The 17,409-nt window shown below is 41.5% G+C and overlaps 1 protein-coding gene across 1 annotated transcript in view; it reads left to right on the top strand.

Moving 5' to 3' along the window:
• The first annotated feature begins 880 nt into the window (after positions 1 to 880).
• SPON1 (spondin 1) overlaps positions 881 to 17,409 on the top strand; it is a 316,619-nt gene continuing 300,090 nt past the window's right edge. Inside the window, exons 1-2 of the mRNA XM_073347696.1 lie at positions 881 to 1,410; positions 11,675 to 11,781. Of these exons, the coding sequence (XP_073203797.1) occupies positions 1,185 to 1,410; positions 11,675 to 11,781 (333 nt within the window). The 5' untranslated portion in view covers positions 881 to 1,184. The remainder of the gene's footprint in view (positions 1,411 to 11,674; positions 11,782 to 17,409) is intronic.

The following is a 17,409-nucleotide window of genomic DNA, read 5'->3' as shown; positions in this document are numbered from 1 at the left end:
CCCATGACTCAGGAGAAGGAGTTCACTTCCCACCTCTGCCACAGACTTGTAGTGTGACCTTGGGTAAGTCACCTGTACCTCACATCCTCATGTGGAAAATGTGCCTGTGTACACTATACCTCTCTGTGCCTCAGTTCCGCATGTGCAAGACCTTTATTCAGACTGTATACTATTCTTGGGCATGAACTGTCCCTTCCTGTAGTGTGTGCAGTACTTGGCACAGTGGGCCCAGATCTTGGTATGACCCTCTTTGACCTACCACACCACTACTATAAAGCTAATTTGAGCCTTCAGTAAATCCTGAAACATCCCTGTGTGGGGGCTCTTGTGTGGATAGTCCATCTATGTAAGAGCCCCTCTATTCACAGAATGGAAACTGAAGTCAGAATTTGCGAGTGAGTGCATGTGTTGCAGGATGAGGATTTGGTGTAGAAATGCATCAGCTGCTTCTGGCATATCCATCTCCCCATATCGCTCACATACACGATCCTGATAAAGTTTGCACTTAAGACACTGCAGCCCAGCCCCCCCCCCCCCTTTGCTTTTCAAGTCTTCAGGGAGAGTGTGGCTATTGGAGCCATCTGCGCTGAACTCGATAAATGTTTGCAATGTCTGGTGGTTTGAAGAAAGGTGGTGTTGGGGGGAATCAGGAAATTCTTTGAGCCTTTTTATCCCTACAGTAACTATAGACTTTGGCAGGAATGTGGGTGATTAATTTTGAGTCTGTTAGCTCAGTGCATCCAGTTGAAGCTCCCCCACCCCCCTTTGGATGTCTTGGAGACAGCAGTGTCCCCCGTGCTCTGCTATTTCACCAAACCCTGTGAATGCAGCTCTGCTAAGTAAACATTGCCGAGCTGCTAATCACAAGCTCTGAAACAAAACAGCACTTCACTTCGGGATCTGGGCAAGATCAGAGCTCGTTGCTCGCTCCCTCTCCCTCCCTCCTTCCCTCCCTCTCTCTCCCTCGGATCTCGCAGCTCTCAGCCTCTCTCTCTCTCTCTTTCTCCCCATGCTGGGGAGAACTCGCAGGATAAAACTGACAGAGGCTGCGGGTTTGTCAGAGGCTTGCTTGCTTGCTGGTTTTCTCCAGAGAGACAAGGGGGGGGGGTATTTCCTAGCCATCCTTTCCAACCTGTTCATGTTGTGATCCGCAGCAGCACCACCAAAAGTTGTTGGGAGCACCAATGATGGGACGTCATTTACAACCCTTCGCTTTGCACTTTCTGGCTTTGACTTTTCCCTTAGTGGCGCTGGGTTTCTCTGATGAAACCTTAGAGAAAGCCACGAAATCAGAGGGATATTGCAGCCGGATTCTGCGAGCCCAAGGCACGAGAAGAGAGGGATATAATGAATTTAGCCTGAGAGTGGAAGGCGATCCTGAATTTTACAAGCCTGGAAACAATTACAGGGGTAAGTCTTTGCAGTTCTGTAATTACCCAATATAATAATAATTTAATGATGATGATGAGCGGAACAAGCGTCACTGAAACTAAAAGACGTGTGTGTGTGTGTATGTAATCGAGACAGTGCGGGGTACTTCCGCACACAACTTGCAGAGGGGATGCTTTCGCAGCAAGTGAGTGTGAGTTGTATTTCAGAGTAACACTTCACCCCAAATATTTCATTCGGCACTAAGGGGGATTTCCTGCTTCTCTGGTGTGTTCTAGCAGCTTTATGAGTGGCAGCGAGAATCTAGAGTCCGCTTGTTCTCTGGTGCAATACAGACTCCCTCTCTGTTCCCCTGATTCCCCCCACCCCCAGCAATGGAGCACAGCAAATTGTACAAGATTTAGCACGCAGTGGAAAGGCTCATAAACTCGGAGCTAATTGTTCTTGCCCTCAAATATGAGTATGAATTTAATGAGTTAGCATAAGGGCAAACTGATGCAGGAGGCTGCTAACTTCCCAATTTTCCCCCTTACGTTTATCTCCCTCTGCCCCCACGCGTTTTTGCTGGGGATGTGAACAGATGGTTCAAGCAGGAAAGAGAGAGTGAGAGAGACATGGTGCTAATGACCACTGGAGATAAGAGTCCTAGGGATGCATTCTGTGCTGAACACTGCACATATAGTGCTGGAAATGAACTTCTGAAACACATCTCAGCATTTTTATATAATTAACAGGTGAAGGCAGTTTCAAGCCACTTTTTTCTGCCTGATCATATTTATTTGGAAATAAACATCCGTAATATACATTGCTGATGTCGATTTGAAAATACCACTTTGAAAAGAAAACTGACTGTGCAGTTAGAGGTCTGATCTCTCATGACAGACTGATAAGTAGTGCATCAGTGGAAACCCTCGTTTGGCGAGAGCAAATAATTTGTTCAGAGCTGCTTCCAAGTGGTGGCTCTCCATCCTTCCCCTGTTAGTTAGATTCGGTATTAAGAGCGAGGCTCTCCCACTGGATGAACACAGCAGTCTGAGTTCAAGTTGAAGAAAAATCGTGTGCACGGTCTCATAAATACAATCATTAGACTTAAATTCTTAGAGAGGAACATCTACAACGGTGATTAACCTGTTTGTGAGCATCACTACTTGTGAGCATATTACTTTGTGTGATCTTTCTTCAGATAGAGAAATTAAAGCATGGTAAGCAATTTGTAACACGGTTTGAAGAAACACACATTTCCCACAAACAGGTTAACAGACATTTGACTTACTAGCTTGAGTTTGCAAGACTTTATATTGCATGTCAGCTTAGTATCTGTTCTGGTTGCACTACACAGAAACCTCGGATTCTTTGGCAGTGAATTACACATAAATATTCTTATAAAATTTTGTAAATTATTTCCAGTGAAAATGTTATTAGGTGTTTGTTTCATCTGCTGAGAAGATTTTATTTTATTTTAAGATGGGGGAAATAGATTTTTGAAACACATTTGGTGGGTATATTAACTCTTATTACACAGAGCTTAATTAACAAAATAATCAGTTTAGTGTTTTTACATTACGTTTTCATTATTAGCTCTCAGGTTCTTGTCCCAAGCAAGTTATACTGTGACATTAAAGGTTCAACTAAGCATACATGCTTATGACATTTAAGATTAAATTATTCAGATGACACCTAAACCGTAGCAAACGGTCTTTCAAGAATGCTTTACTAGCGTGTGGGTGGAAGATAGCTAAATGTTTCTGTAAGTATACTTATCAGCTCCAGCAAGAGTTAATGTAACTTGTTTCATATACAATGTGGTGACATCATGCAACATTTTAACACAGGGCTACTGAGTTCATTTTCAAAGGAGACTCCACTGGGAAATTAGAAATATCCTTCTGTGTTATACAAAGTGAAGAAACTGTGTGTGATGAGAAAAGCCGGGACATTAAGGACAAGCTGGTTTTGTAAATTACCAGAGAACAAGAAACAATGTTGTAGAAGACTCTGGGAACCAGAGCTGAGGCAGAGCCAAACTTAATCAAAGGCTGTTACCATGGGCCCAGGGCTGATTTAAGGTGGCCTGAGACACTAGGCATGCCCCCTAGGGGCTCCAGTAACGCCTGATCCTTTCAGATCCATGCCTCTGTTGGGGTTTTTGATGGAGGGGGCCACTCACATGAGTCTGAAGCTGTAGTAGTGGGAACCACTGCTGCTGTTCCAGTGTAGCAGGGAGCAGAGGACCCTAGATCACAGCTGTCATTCACCTTTCTGAAGGCCTAGAGCCTTCCTGTTCTCTAGCCTACTGCTGCTGCTTGTCTTTGGGGGGGATAGGAACCATTTGTCTAGAAGGAGGCGCCAAGAGGGCTCTCTAGGTGGAGAAGTCTTACTTGCCCCCCCCCCCCGTAGAGTGTTCTAAGTGGCAGTGGTAGGGGCCAGTGGGCCCTCTGCTGGACAGCTGGGGTCCCCTCAAAGGGTTCTACTCCTCAGGGAGATGTTGGGATGGTGGTAGCTCATAGGTCTGGAGCCAGAGGGGAGCACCTCATCATAGGGTCCTGTGATCCAAGGGTGGCCTTAGGAATCATGCTTATTGTGACTGGAGCAGCTGAGGGCTGTGGTCATGGGGTTACTCCCTCCTCCGAGGGACACATAAAAAACCTGAGGTCAACATCTGGATGGCTCTGCCTCCCAAAGAAGAGGCATCAGCAGCAGTAAATGTGGCCCTTCTCCCCCAGCTGCCCAGAGGAGAGGCAGCAATGGTGGCTGGAGAGTCTCTCTTCTCCTCCTCTCTTTCTTTCCCTGGCTGCCAAGAAAGCAGCCATGGCCAAGGGCTCATTGACTTTCCCCCAGCTGAGTTTGTTTGGCTGACCGGGTCTCCCAATATATTTATTTGGAGGCTCTAGTGCTGTAGCAGTCAGATGGCAGGGCATTCCCTTTGCCTCTCCCAGGGGTACATAATCTGCTCCTCTGACTCCCAGGATCATGTGACAACATTGTTCACATTACTGCATGGCCCTGGAGTTTAGGCTGGGGTAGTCAACAGGTGCACTACAGGCCAAATCCAGACCACCACACACTTTTGAACAGACCGTAATTTTTTTTTTTTTTTTGGTCATTGTGGTGTGAAAAATCTCTGGGCTCTGGACCTTCACTATATACCTTGACCAAGAAATTTGGACTTTGACAAAGAATAATTGACTACCCTTGGTTTATGCCCATATGCATAGACCTATTGTGTCTGATAGAAAATCCAGGCCATAATAGGTCTGCTGTAGCTCCTACTGAAGTCAAGGGCACAATTTCCATTGCTCTCAAAGAGAGTATGATTGGGCCTTGTAAGCAATCAAACAGGGACGCAAACCTTAAACATTATTCTGGGTAATAAAGTCACAGAAGCAGTAACTGACAGTAATCAGTCCCAGCCCGGTTGCTTTATTAATCCTGGAGAGACTTTAAAGTACTCCTTTTCTTTTAGCTCAGTTAGAAAACTCTATAACGTTATTTTACATGACAAGACAGAGTAGGTTCTGTTCCCATAAATATGTACTTAAAAAAAAATTCTAAAAAAAAGTCTGTAAGATGGATGTTTCACATGAGCGTACGAAATGCAAATTATTCCCTCCTGAAATTGTTATGCTATTGAAGGAAACAAGGAAGAGACTATTATAATCCCTTTAAATGCTCCTTCCATTTGGATGCTGTTTCTGTTGCTAATGGAATTTTCATTTGCAGGTCTGCTCACCTTCCCTGAAGAATAAACAGTGTTCAAGGACCCACTCAGATAAACATTGTATGCTCCATTTGCATTGGTTTTCCAAGCGCTTCCCTCTTGAGTGGTCTTGAATCTCATTCTCTCTCTCTCTCTCTCTCCCCCCTCCCCCCCCCCCACACGAAGACCCACTTTTTTGGAATTTATTAACAACTTCCATTCTGCACCGATCTGGGTGCTTCTGACATATCTACCTCAGGAGTTTAATAGGCATTGTAATTAGGGTGGAAAGCACCTCTTGAAACTAAAGGGGCTTATTCTGTCTTCACTTATGCAAAATACAACAGAGGTTTTTGCTTAATTTAAATGAGAAGTTACACAATGTGGCTTCTTTGCCTAAAGCCAAGTGCATTTAGAATCCTACCATGCAATTCTGATTGCATCACTTTTAGCATGGGGTGGAGGAGTGCAGAGAGAGAGAGAGTGTAAAGGGGTTAGGATTTGTCCAAGAGGTATGGAAATGAGCAAAATGAGTCTCTGCCATTTAATCTCCCCCAGGAAAGTAAAATATACAAAATCCTTTTGCTTAGGTTTAATATCACCCTTAGAGTTACATAGTCTTTACTTTGGTCTGTTATTTTCAATAAACAATTTGATCTACATGTAAATCAACCATCACCCCAAGTGACCTACAAAATAATATACATAGAACCTGTGTTATAATTTAGCTCAAGAAAGGACCTTTATCTCTTGAGTCCCTATCAGGTAATGACACCCCCCCCCCCACACACACACCTCTTGTATGAAATGAGACTGAGCTCTGACACAGAATCACAGTCATACAGTTATATAAAGAAACAAATATTGTAGGACCAATAATGATGCAATGTGCATGCAAGTTACCATAACAAGCCTTTTTATTTAACAATTCTTCAAATCAAATCTTGTAAAGCAGTGTTATCTTAGCAGAGTGGATAGGTTCAGGGAATTGATAATAGGCTAGAAATACTTCCGTTCATACATCTGTGTTCAATGTAGCCCAACTCAGTAGTTTCCAAAAAGCTATGAAGCAGTATTACCAACTTCAGGCATTCAAAAATCATGACTCAGGCCTCAATATATCATGAGTAGCTTAAAAATCATGACATTTTTAAACAGTAATAAATTTTGGACTCATTTTATGTACTTTCTCAAGTAATCCATGCCTCCAGGGCTTTAAGAAAAGCACCAAATACTGTAATTTTTGGCAACACAGTGTCCTATATGAAATTAATGTAGAGATCTTAGTTCATTTTTTCAGTGCCTTGGTGTCCTCATCAGTGAGCCACCACAAATGGCACATATTGCCAATCTCAACCGACTGAGGGAGGGAGACCAACCAAGGATGAGAGGTCCATAAAGGCTGAACTACTTTCCCACTTCCATCTGGACCCCTGGGTTAGAATTTAGTGACACTGATAAGTAGGTGGAAGTTTGCATTGTATCTACAATGCAGACACATATATTCAATCATCACAGCTACCCAGCATCTTTCAGGAACACTAAGGGTGACATCCTGGCCTCATTCATGTCAATGGCAAAACACGTCTTTAGGGACTGATGCAAAGCCTTTATATTGACATTAGTAGGCTTTGTAGGCTTTTATAGGCTTTAGTAGCCCTATGACAGGTTGTTTAAACCAGTAGTTCTCAACCGGGGGGTTTGGAGCCCTGCCACTGATACCCAGTGCCCTCAGTGGGCCTGAAGTGGGGAGCAGTGTGGGGGCTGAAGCCCCAAGCTCCCTCTGTTTGCAGCTGGGAACGGTGTGGGGCTGAAACCCCGAACTCCCTCCCCCACCCCTGCTGAAGCCAGGGGAGGGGCCTGAAAGTCCAACATGGGCAGAAACCTTGAGCCCATGGGCAGTTTTAAGGGAGAACAAGGGTTTTGCCCCCCCCCACAACTGCACTGCCTTAACCACAGTAGGGGAGTTCTGGGGTCAGCTCCCCAACTCCTCCTCCTTCTCTTCCCCAACCCCTCTCAGATCCTGCCCTCTGGCCAGGTCCTAGGCAGGAAGCTGGAGCCAGGCAGCGTGGGGCAGCTGCTCCTGTGGCCGGTGGTGCCATGGAGTGGGCAGTCATGGCATTCCCCCGTCTGCTGCTATTGCCTGGGGTTGTGGCTGCTCCTCAGCTCCCAACCCCCTTTGACTGCTCATGCAGCGGGTCAGACCTGCCCAGGCGGCTCTAGGCCCAGCATAGTCCTCCGGGAGTAGTCACTGGCGCACAGCCCCAGGCCCGTCAGTGACCTGCTGAGGTGAGTCAGGGGTGGAGGTGGCACTGCCTTTCTGGACCCCGCTGTGCAGAGCTGGCCAGAGCCCCACCAGTCCTTGCCCCGTCCCCCCGCCCCCGGAAGTCAAACTACACCTCTGCCCAAGTGTTCCCCTGGCCCGGAGCCCTGAGTTCTCCCCTCCCCCCACTGGACCCTGGAGGTTTTCTAGCATCTTGCGGGGGCCTCAGAAAGAAAAAGGTTGAGAACTCCTGGTATAAACCCCACACCGATGATGAAGGGGTTAAACAGCTGCCATGGGCAATGCTGGCCCCACCCCTTGGGCCCCGTCAATCATATCAAAGGTAGAATAAGGACCTAAAAGCAGGAATTTTTCCAGCAGTTGCTGAGCAGCTCTGGGAGAGAGCAGATGGTAGCTCTACAGCTCCCAAGGGAAATTCCTGGGAAGCCTTCAGGAGAATAGCTCTCACAAAGGTCATTTATAAGCGCCCTCCCCCCACCCATGTTGACAAGGAAACAACACTGGTATACCAGCCCAGGTAGGTTCCAAGGCAAGCTGATTAGGTGGTTGATACCGTTACCATCTGCCCCTTGGGTTATGGAATCTGAGGACATACAAAAAGGGAGCCAAGAGCCCCATCCCATCCAAGCACAAGTGGACTTTGTAACTCAGTTTGTATCACAGGATCCCTTATGTAGGCAAATGGGGGCACCTGAAGGATTGTTCAGTGTCCATACAGTAGGAGGCTCCAATCTGCAGCCTGAAAACCATGACAAGTCCTAATTTCACAGAGGGGGGAAAAATAAAAAAGAAATGCTAATTGATTCTTCTTATTTATATAGAATCTAAAATGTAATAGATGCTTTATTGTTACTCTGAATGTTAAGTATATCATGCTTGTTTATGCAATAAATGCAACTGTAAAACATATAGGTAGTGATTCAGGAAAGCATCCCTAATCAGAACAACACTTCAATACGTATTTAAGTGCTGTCTTGAATGGGGATAGATTTGACACCTTGCTTGAATCGAGGCCATAGCCATTATGTGCATTCTAGTATATTTCTCTTATTCCTTGGGAGGCAAAACCGTTTCCACAACAACCTTCACTGTTCCTTCCTTTTTGCCTGAAAAATCTGAGACAGAAATAGCAAATGGGCTTTATTAGGAGGATTAATGAAACTAAAAAGTATCACCAATCAGAAACAAAGAATCACCAATCAGTTTGGTCTTGATTCCATCTTCTCTGTTTTGTGAGAAATCTCTTTCTCTCTAATGTAACAAGTTATGAGCTTATGTTATGAATGGTCTTTATATGGAATAGGTTGGTTGGCATAAGTGTTACAGTGTAAAGCCAGCATCTGTAGCGAATCACATTGAAAAGATAGACACAATCATTCCACAAGTAGTAATTTACACTCACACTTTATGTCATAACCCTTGTCACTCAAATCTCACCCCATACTCAAATTCTCATTTCCAATATTTGAAGAGAAATAAAAGTTGTGTGTGAGATCCCCGGGATAATAGACAATAGCTATACGTAAGTAAAAAAATTGCAGAATAGGGCTTTAAATGTGGCAAACGTTCTTTTTCAAGGATATAAATGGATTTTGTATATATTACCTATGCCCAAGGTCAGCCCACAATTGGATTTTTCTACTCAAATTCACGGTCACTTAGATGTTGCTGAAAAACTATGTATTTAAGATATATTCATGTTTTTCTCTTGAATTGTGACTAATCCATGGGAAAGTTTGCTACATATCAATGATTTTTGTGGGAATTAGACTCTATCAGTTCCTCAGCAAGAGTGAATTCAGTGGTGCTGCATCTGTTTACTCCAGCTGAGAATCTGGTCCTAGAGTTTTATTTAAATTTATCATTTAGAGCTGCAAAAGTCTGTCAACTCCCCACCCACATTGGCCTTCTGCACTGACAAGAGAATAACAATTATGATTATTATTTTTTAATATTGCCATAGTGCCTGAAGGCCCAGTCAGATATTGAGACCACATTTACATGCATGTAATGAAAATACAGTTCCTGCCCCAAAGAGCTTGCAGTCTGATAATTAAGTTCCATTGAATGAATACAAAACTATGCTAAAAGTCATGAGATTTTCAGGAATATCTAACTTGTTGATCAATATTCTGCTCTTCTCTGGAAAAAAACAAACAAACTCCTAGATCATAGTGAACCAAATGCTTCACTTATATTCACAAAGGTATTTTCAAATTAGTTCCTCTGTTTCAGTGGTTCTCAATCTTTTCAGACTACTGTACCCCTTTCAGATCTTTGATTTGTCTTGCATACTTCAAGATTCACCTCACTTAAAAACTACTAACTTACAAACTCAGACATAAAAATACAAAAGTGTGAAAAACTCCTTAATTTCTCATTTTTACTATATAACTATAAAATAAATTGCAACCTCCAGGTTGAGAAACACTGATACAGTATATAGAGCACTACAAACAAATCATTGTCTGTATGAAATTTAGTTTGTACTGACTTTGCTAGTGCTTTTCATGTAGCCTGTTGTAAAACTAGGCAAATATCTGAATGAGCTGACATACACCCAAGTTGAGATCCACTGCTCTAATTGACCAGCTCTTTCCAGAAATCAGACTCACTCATTTAACTTAATTTTTTAGTGTTTTTTTTTCTTCTGTCTAATCCTCCTCTCCTCATGACTTACCAGAAGGTGATAGGTAGAAATCCTGCCAGAAAGCCTATTCTTTTCTTTTTTCCGATCTAACTATACTAGATAGTGCTGGAAATCAGCTGATAAATTCTGTCCTTGTGATATTTCTAGACTAGTGGTTCTCAGTTCATGTGACATCCTCAGGGCTATACAGGTAGTATATATTATATGGATGCAGCCCACTTAATGCATAGAGAGTTCCATATGTGGCCCACAATGGTAAATAGGTTGAAAACAACTGTTCTAGATTAATTTCCAGATCAAGGAGAACCACCTATGTTCCAGATAAGCAGCTACGCTTTTGGACATTGAACAAATTCTAATATACAAACCCTTTAAATTTTACCTATCACTCTCAGACGTTCGTTTCAACAACCAGTGGCCTATCTGCGTCAAAGGGACTCTACCATGGATTTTCTCCTGTGTAGTGGCATTGACGGTGGGAATTGTTCACAAGGAATCAGGGATTTTTCTCAGTCTTTATGGTGCCAACCAGAGTTTGAGGGTGTGAAGGTAGATTATGAAATGACAGTATCTGCTTCATAGTTGAAGTTGAAGCTATTCTCACAGTGTAAGCCCAATTTTCAAACACGAATTTTTTCCCCTAAAAGAAACCAATCTCCCTGAAATTTCACATGGCCATGTCTCATCTCAGGGTAGAATTTTTCTGGGAAGTTTGGAGAAAGTTAGAAAGGAATTTTAGAGTTATTGAGCCACAGATCTGTTCCCTTTGCACCGGTCTGGGGGCATAAAGGACATGGAGAGACAGATGTTGGTCATTTTGAAAAAGGCACTCTGGAAGGTTGTCTGATACAAGAGTGAAGAGGACAGCATAAGAACCTAGGTAAAATGGGAGATAATACAATAGAAAGCTGGACTAACAGGAGAGTTGGGGAATCCCCCAATATAGGGGAAGTTTCCAGGGACTGTGAAATAAGAGAAGCCAGCTTTGAAGCGCATAATCACCTCCACAGACACCTGAGGCTTGGGGCATTCCTGGGCAGGCTAGGGCATTGGTAAGGGTGCTTTTGAGGTTTGTTTTTTACTAAAGGCCACTGTGCTCTGTTAATCCATAGCCGGCAGAACTGTCTCCAAGGGTCAATTCTAGTGGTAAATGATGCTTGTGGCCTGTCCAGCCCCCGGATGAGGGCAATGGAAAGCAGTTCACCTCAACTGGTGGATAAGGCATTTGTAGCTCAGTTGGACTCAGAGATTTGGCTAAAATATTTCTTATTTTGCATTTAAAATTAAGGAAACATGATATATGTCAGGGGTCACACCTCTGCTAAGCAAAGAGCCTGAGATAGGGAGGAAAGGCCCCAGTAGATATGTCTTTGCAGAAAAATTCCCTCAAGAATTTAGCATATTGACCGTCTATTTTTAAGGAAATCCCTGGGTTGTAAATAACAGCAATGTTTCATATTAAGACTGAGATGCTTTGGCAGAATTGTGTATGGAAACTTGGACTGAACCTTCCTGCACTTTGCCTGGATATACTCTATTAATCTTTAGGTTTCATTAGCACCAAATTAACACAGATCTTTAGACCAAGCTGTAGAATAAACTGATACATAGGTTGTTGTTTTCACAATCATTTTTTTTTTCTTTTTTGCTTCAGTAACGCTTTCTGCTGCCACTCCAGCCTACTTCCGTGGATTCACACTGATTGCTCTGAAGGAGGGCAAAGAGGGAGACAAAGAAGAAGATCACGCAGGAACCTTTCAGGTGAGAGACACTTCCTTGCCGACCTATGGCTTCTGTGTTCCACCCCACTGTGTGGTTGGTTCAAAGAGGAGCCGTTATTAACATTAAAGAATGCGAGATGTTGTATAAGCATGAACATTTCTGTGGCTGTTGGCATGATGCAAGGTTGGGATGATGCAAGGGCAGTATAATTTACTTTGTATTCTGCCCATGCTCTTCAGGAGATCTGCAAGGCACTTAAACCTTGACTTCAATGGACCTTCAACACATGCTTAAAGTTAAGCTTGTGGCTAAGTGCCTTGCTGAATCAGGGCATAATAGATCAGAGTTTGGGCTGGATAGCCTGCTATTCAAATACGGTGGTGGTTTAATCCATACATTTCACCTTTTATATTTCTTTTCCTACATGTTTTTGTCCTACAATATGTCTCTTTCAAATACAGCTAATGTGTCCAGGTCATTTCTTTGCTTGTAACCATCTTACTAGCTATATGTTAGAGTGTGATAAAGATATATTGAATAGTAACTTGCTCTGTGAATAGTCCCAATTAAGTCAATGGGGGAAAGTGCTACTTAACATGATTAAAAATATCACAATCTGCCCTTTGGGTGTTATCAGAGAATAGTTAGGGTGCTCTTGAAACTTGGCATCCTTTCAGTTATTTCAAAACCACATTACATAACAGATAATTCTGCACAAAAGCAAGAATAAGTATCACATTTTTAAATGCAAGTCTTGTTGAGCTGTTTGTACTGAATTTTCAGCATAGAAATATTATTATGGATGATATTGTGCACAATTAATGGAATGGACAATGATAGCTAGGTAGCGTAATAATAAATTAATAAAAGCTTTATCCTGGCAACTAGCATTCAAGAACAAACATTTAAATATTTTAAAGAGAGAAATGCAAAAGACTTTACTTTTGGTAAGTAACAAGGAAAGAGACGTCAACATCATCCCACTTTTCCCTCTTACAATTTATTTTGATGCTGTCATACAGTAAATGTCACCAGCAAATTCAATATATTGAATATTTGTCCTATTTTCTCATATCTGGAATATTTGGCATGGATTTCAGGCTTCTATATGTTCAGTTCACAAGAAAAACCTAGAAATATGTGATGTTGATTTGATCCTGGAACTGGCCCCCAGAGGTAAGCCTCTTCCTAGGCATGCTGCTGACGTGGAATAGATGTCAATTATGAAAACATTTAACAGAAAGGGATATTTAGCTCAATTTGGACAGTGGAAGGGGATTTGAATAAAGCATAATCCACAATTTAGGAAGTACAAATTACTGCGGTTTATTTAATAATTACCATTTTAAAAAAAAGTTCCTTTCCTCTTTCTACAGTTAGTTGTATTCCCACTTTTAATATCACATTGAAGCTAAAATCTGATTAAATTTCTCCATCGCTGGCCAGTGTGGGAAATTATGCCTGAGCAAAGACTTCAATGCAAAGTGCATTTCTGCAGCATAATAGTGAGAAACTCACTTAGTTTTGCAGAAATGGAGAGCAATCTTGAAGTCAGTAAAGAGTGAGTAGCAAATAGAAATGTCTAAATAGCTCAAAAAACACCTAATGGATCTCAGTGGAAGGATGATTATTAAGATGTTTAATTAGTTTTATTATACTGCTGGCAAGTTGAAATCAGCATTTTAATTGGCAGATGAATATTTCAAAAGTGGTGCATACTAAATTCGTATTTCTGTGGCACAAAGAGTAGTCATTGTCTCCTTCCCCTTGCGTAGATACCATTAACTGCTGTTAGCACCTACTATGATATCTGCATTCATAAAAGATTTAAGTATAGATGTGACTGACATATATTCCTGTGGCTTGGCTAGATACTACCAATCAGAGAGAGAGAGAGAGACTTTTTAAATGCTGTATCAGGTTTGCACCATGTCTTGCCCTTTGGTGTAAAGTCACTAGAAGTGAGCAAAGGTTTTGCAAAGGAAATAAACTATGTGCAGGACAGTTTGTGTGAAGGATAGATACACCAAATGTTTTCAAATGGGAAAAAAATGGGATATTTCTCAAAAAAAAAAGACTTGATTCCACTTCTGGGCCATGAGTGTGGCCCCCTGCATCAATGAAGAGTCCCACTTACTTCACAGAGCCCATGCTAGTAGATTCTAGTACAGGATCATAACCAAATTTAAATATGATGCATTTGTATACATTGTGCAAAATATAATGAAGCCATGAAACAAGATATTCATTCACGTAAATGTGAGCCTGTAGTATATCCATAGTGGGAAGAATCTTCCTTTTTTTCCCTCACAAATATGTACACCTCATTGTTAATCTTGTGAAAGCCATTGCCATACAGTACCTGAAGGACTGCATTTAAATGCATACTGTACATGAGGAAAAATTGTATCTACATTGTATAATCCGGTGAAGATTCCACTGCAGCCATGGATTATTGTATGAAAATACATATCTGTGGAGAGTTAAGAATTAAATGAAGCCTGCTTCACCATTGCAATGTTGCATGGTTTCAGTGTAGTTATGCTGGCATAAAACTGGAGGAACAAGATGGTGAATCATCTCAATGAATGATGCAAAACTGAGGGGAGAACTAGACAGGGAATATTTTATTGCAGTCATAAAATAAACGAAGAATGAAAGAAAAGAACAAAATGCCAGCTAAAATAAATGAATCTTTAAAAAAAAATAAAAGATAATATATTAATTCTCAAAAAATTGAGTTGCCATAGTTTTTATTTTTAAGACCCGCATTTTGAAAAAGGTTAAAATGGCAGTAAAAGACTATCCTTTGTAAGCTGCTTAAAATAAACAAATCTGCATAAGGATTCTGTGTTGTTTATCTGCAATGTCCTTTGTCAGCAGGGCGGTGGAGAGCAGATCCTGAAAACTGTCACAGAGCACACAACAAGTTAAATTAGGATGTCAATAATATTCCATTTGGGATACAAACTACAGTGCTATATAACTTTATAAAAAGTCAGGCATTCCAATTAATTTTATTTTTCAGTGAGTGAATGTCAGAATTATTATGATTATTAATAAATCTTTCACTAGAGCATAAAGGCACTGCCACTGTTTTCAGTGGTTGCAATCATGCTCCAATCTGGTTGATGTTCCAGCACTCTGCAAATCACAAGCATTTCCTCTGTAAGTAAATGGCTACCTTGGGTCAAGTCTGCAGGGGTCCCCTTTTGAACTCCTCTTCTGGCTCATTTACTTTTGTAGGCTAAGTAACTCAGCAGATATGGTCAAACTTCATTAATCATTAATCAACAGGGTCTTGATCTCATAAATGGTACAGCTGTTACTTGGACAATGCAGGATGGGTACTTTTCTTCATTTTTTTTTTTTATTATCTTTACGTTAGTCACGGCGGGCCCTAGAAATGGGGCCTATGCGAGAAGCGTCTTTGGTGCCCCCCTCCATTTGTTAAGCTTTCGAATATCTTATTTTTATTGCATTTGTAGCCCATTTCACAACTTTGATGCACAATTTGCATGCATGATTTATCTCTGTCATACAAGACGATAAATTTGCATGCTAGGATCTGTAAATCTGTATTTATTCATGCCATGTATAAGCAAATAAAAAAAATGTGTTTCCTCTAAGCTTATAGAAACTTTTAAGAATTACTAACATCAAGAAATTAAATTGTGCACCAACACTGGGCGGACCAGTATTAAGTAGTGTTACAGTAGGTGACAGCTTTAGAATGTTAACCCTAGCCCTTTAGTGTAAAAGCTCTGTATTTCTCGTCTTTGCTCATGCAAACTGAGGGACAGCACTAGAGAGGTCCAGCCAATGGCATTTGAAAGTGATAAAATAGCAAGCGATGGCAGTCTCTCATTGGCAATCATCAACTGAAGATATGTTTTAATGAGCCTGAGCTTCGAAAAGCTGCATTCACCACTTGCGACTTGGCAAAGGAAATAACAGTATTGTTTTATATTGTTGCGTAGATAGGGGTCCGATAGATACCTTTCGTGTCTCATTAAATATGTCCTTTATTAGTCATTGCTTGAACTTTTCAAGTCTTAAAACACAAGGACACTTTCACGAGTACACAATAAAACAAGGTTCACAATATCGCAGCTGAGCTTTCACTTCACTTCATTCTTATATCTCACTGATTGACTGGCAATGCCCCGTCCCGTATATACCCACGAGGGCATGGCTGACAACATTCTAGGAGGTTCAAGGAAAATGTAGTTCTCAGAAAGTCTGGAAGGTTCCACGAGATTCTACAAAGGTCCAGAACATTCTAGGAGGTTAGTGAAAAATGAATCCACATAGAGAATACCTAAAACATTTTATTTCAAACTTTCTATTTTCCCTTTTGTCGCTAACAACAGACACAGCACCCTGAGCCCGGCAAGCTCCTACACCAACATCCTAGGCAGTTGCCTGACCCTAATTCCCGCTCTGATGTTAATCACATGAATAAAGATCCATTGCTGAAAGTGATACAAGTTTGTAGTTTAGGCCACACTACTCTAAATCTACTTTATAATGAGTGAGCAAGATGAGGCACTTTAAACAAGCATCTGCTCTCATTTCTTCCTTTGTGGTAGCCACAACTTCCACTTCCATATCCCATAGCGCACACAGAGGTTTGTTAAAACAAAACAGAAGTCAAAGAGCTATATGACACATAATGTTAGCAATAAAAGACATCAACATCCTTCATACGACTTCGGGGATTTAGTGGCAGGGCTCCTATTTACACCGATGGCAGTCATTCAGCTCTATCCCCATGCAACATGCTGAAAGCTTAGGACACCATGTTCCAGTGGCCTCTTTACCTTGGCCATTCCCTGCAGTTGCCATGCAAACAGCCGAACTTTCCATTTTATAACATAGCAGCACGGTGTATTGTTCAGCACAAAAAGCTGAGCAATTTGAAAGTAAATTACACCTGAACACAACAATCAGGCACTAATTAACCACAATTAAGATTAGAACATTATCTCTACAGACCAAAACTACAGCCTGCTTAAAGCAAAACACATGTACACAACCTAATAGATTTGGTTTGGTGAATTAATACATACTTGTTTTAAACTAAGGTTTCAGTTAAACAGCAGTAATTTAAAGTGGTGTGTGCTGTAAACTCATACACCCCAATATGTCTTTCTAACATGGAGCCACCAAAATCAGGACACCAAGTCTACAACTGTGAGCAGACATCTCTTTGGGGTGGCTTTGGCACAACAAACCATCTATCCGTCAGCTTCATATTTCATTCTTAACTTGTATCCAACCCCTTTTGGTAAACTGCTTCTAAATGCAACCACCACAGTAGTATTCCAGGAGTGCTCCTCTCTCTGCAACTGTATGGGTTTGCTTTGTCTTCTCCTTTGCACTAGTGTAAATTGGGAGGAACTCAGCAGAAGTCAATGGAGTGTAAAGCCAGTGTGAGAATAGAATCAGGCTCTACATTTCAGTGAATTAAATGTGCCATTAAAAGTGCTCCATGTATAAAAGTTAAATTTATAACATAGGAGATAGTTTTTAAAACGTGCAGTTAACTTTTGCTGTAAGCCTCTCACACCTCACAAGCTAAGTAGGGTTGGACTAGGTCAGTATTTGTATAGATAACCACAGAGGTAAACGCTGGGTACTGTAGGACAGGGCACTGGTGATTCA

This window comes from Lepidochelys kempii, chromosome 6, assembly GCF_965140285.1.
Source record: "Lepidochelys kempii isolate rLepKem1 chromosome 6, rLepKem1.hap1, whole genome shotgun sequence".
NCBI lineage: Eukaryota > Metazoa > Chordata > Testudines > Cheloniidae > Lepidochelys > Lepidochelys kempii.
Note: the sequence above shows the minus strand (reverse complement) of the source record. Positions and strands in the feature narration are given on the sequence as shown.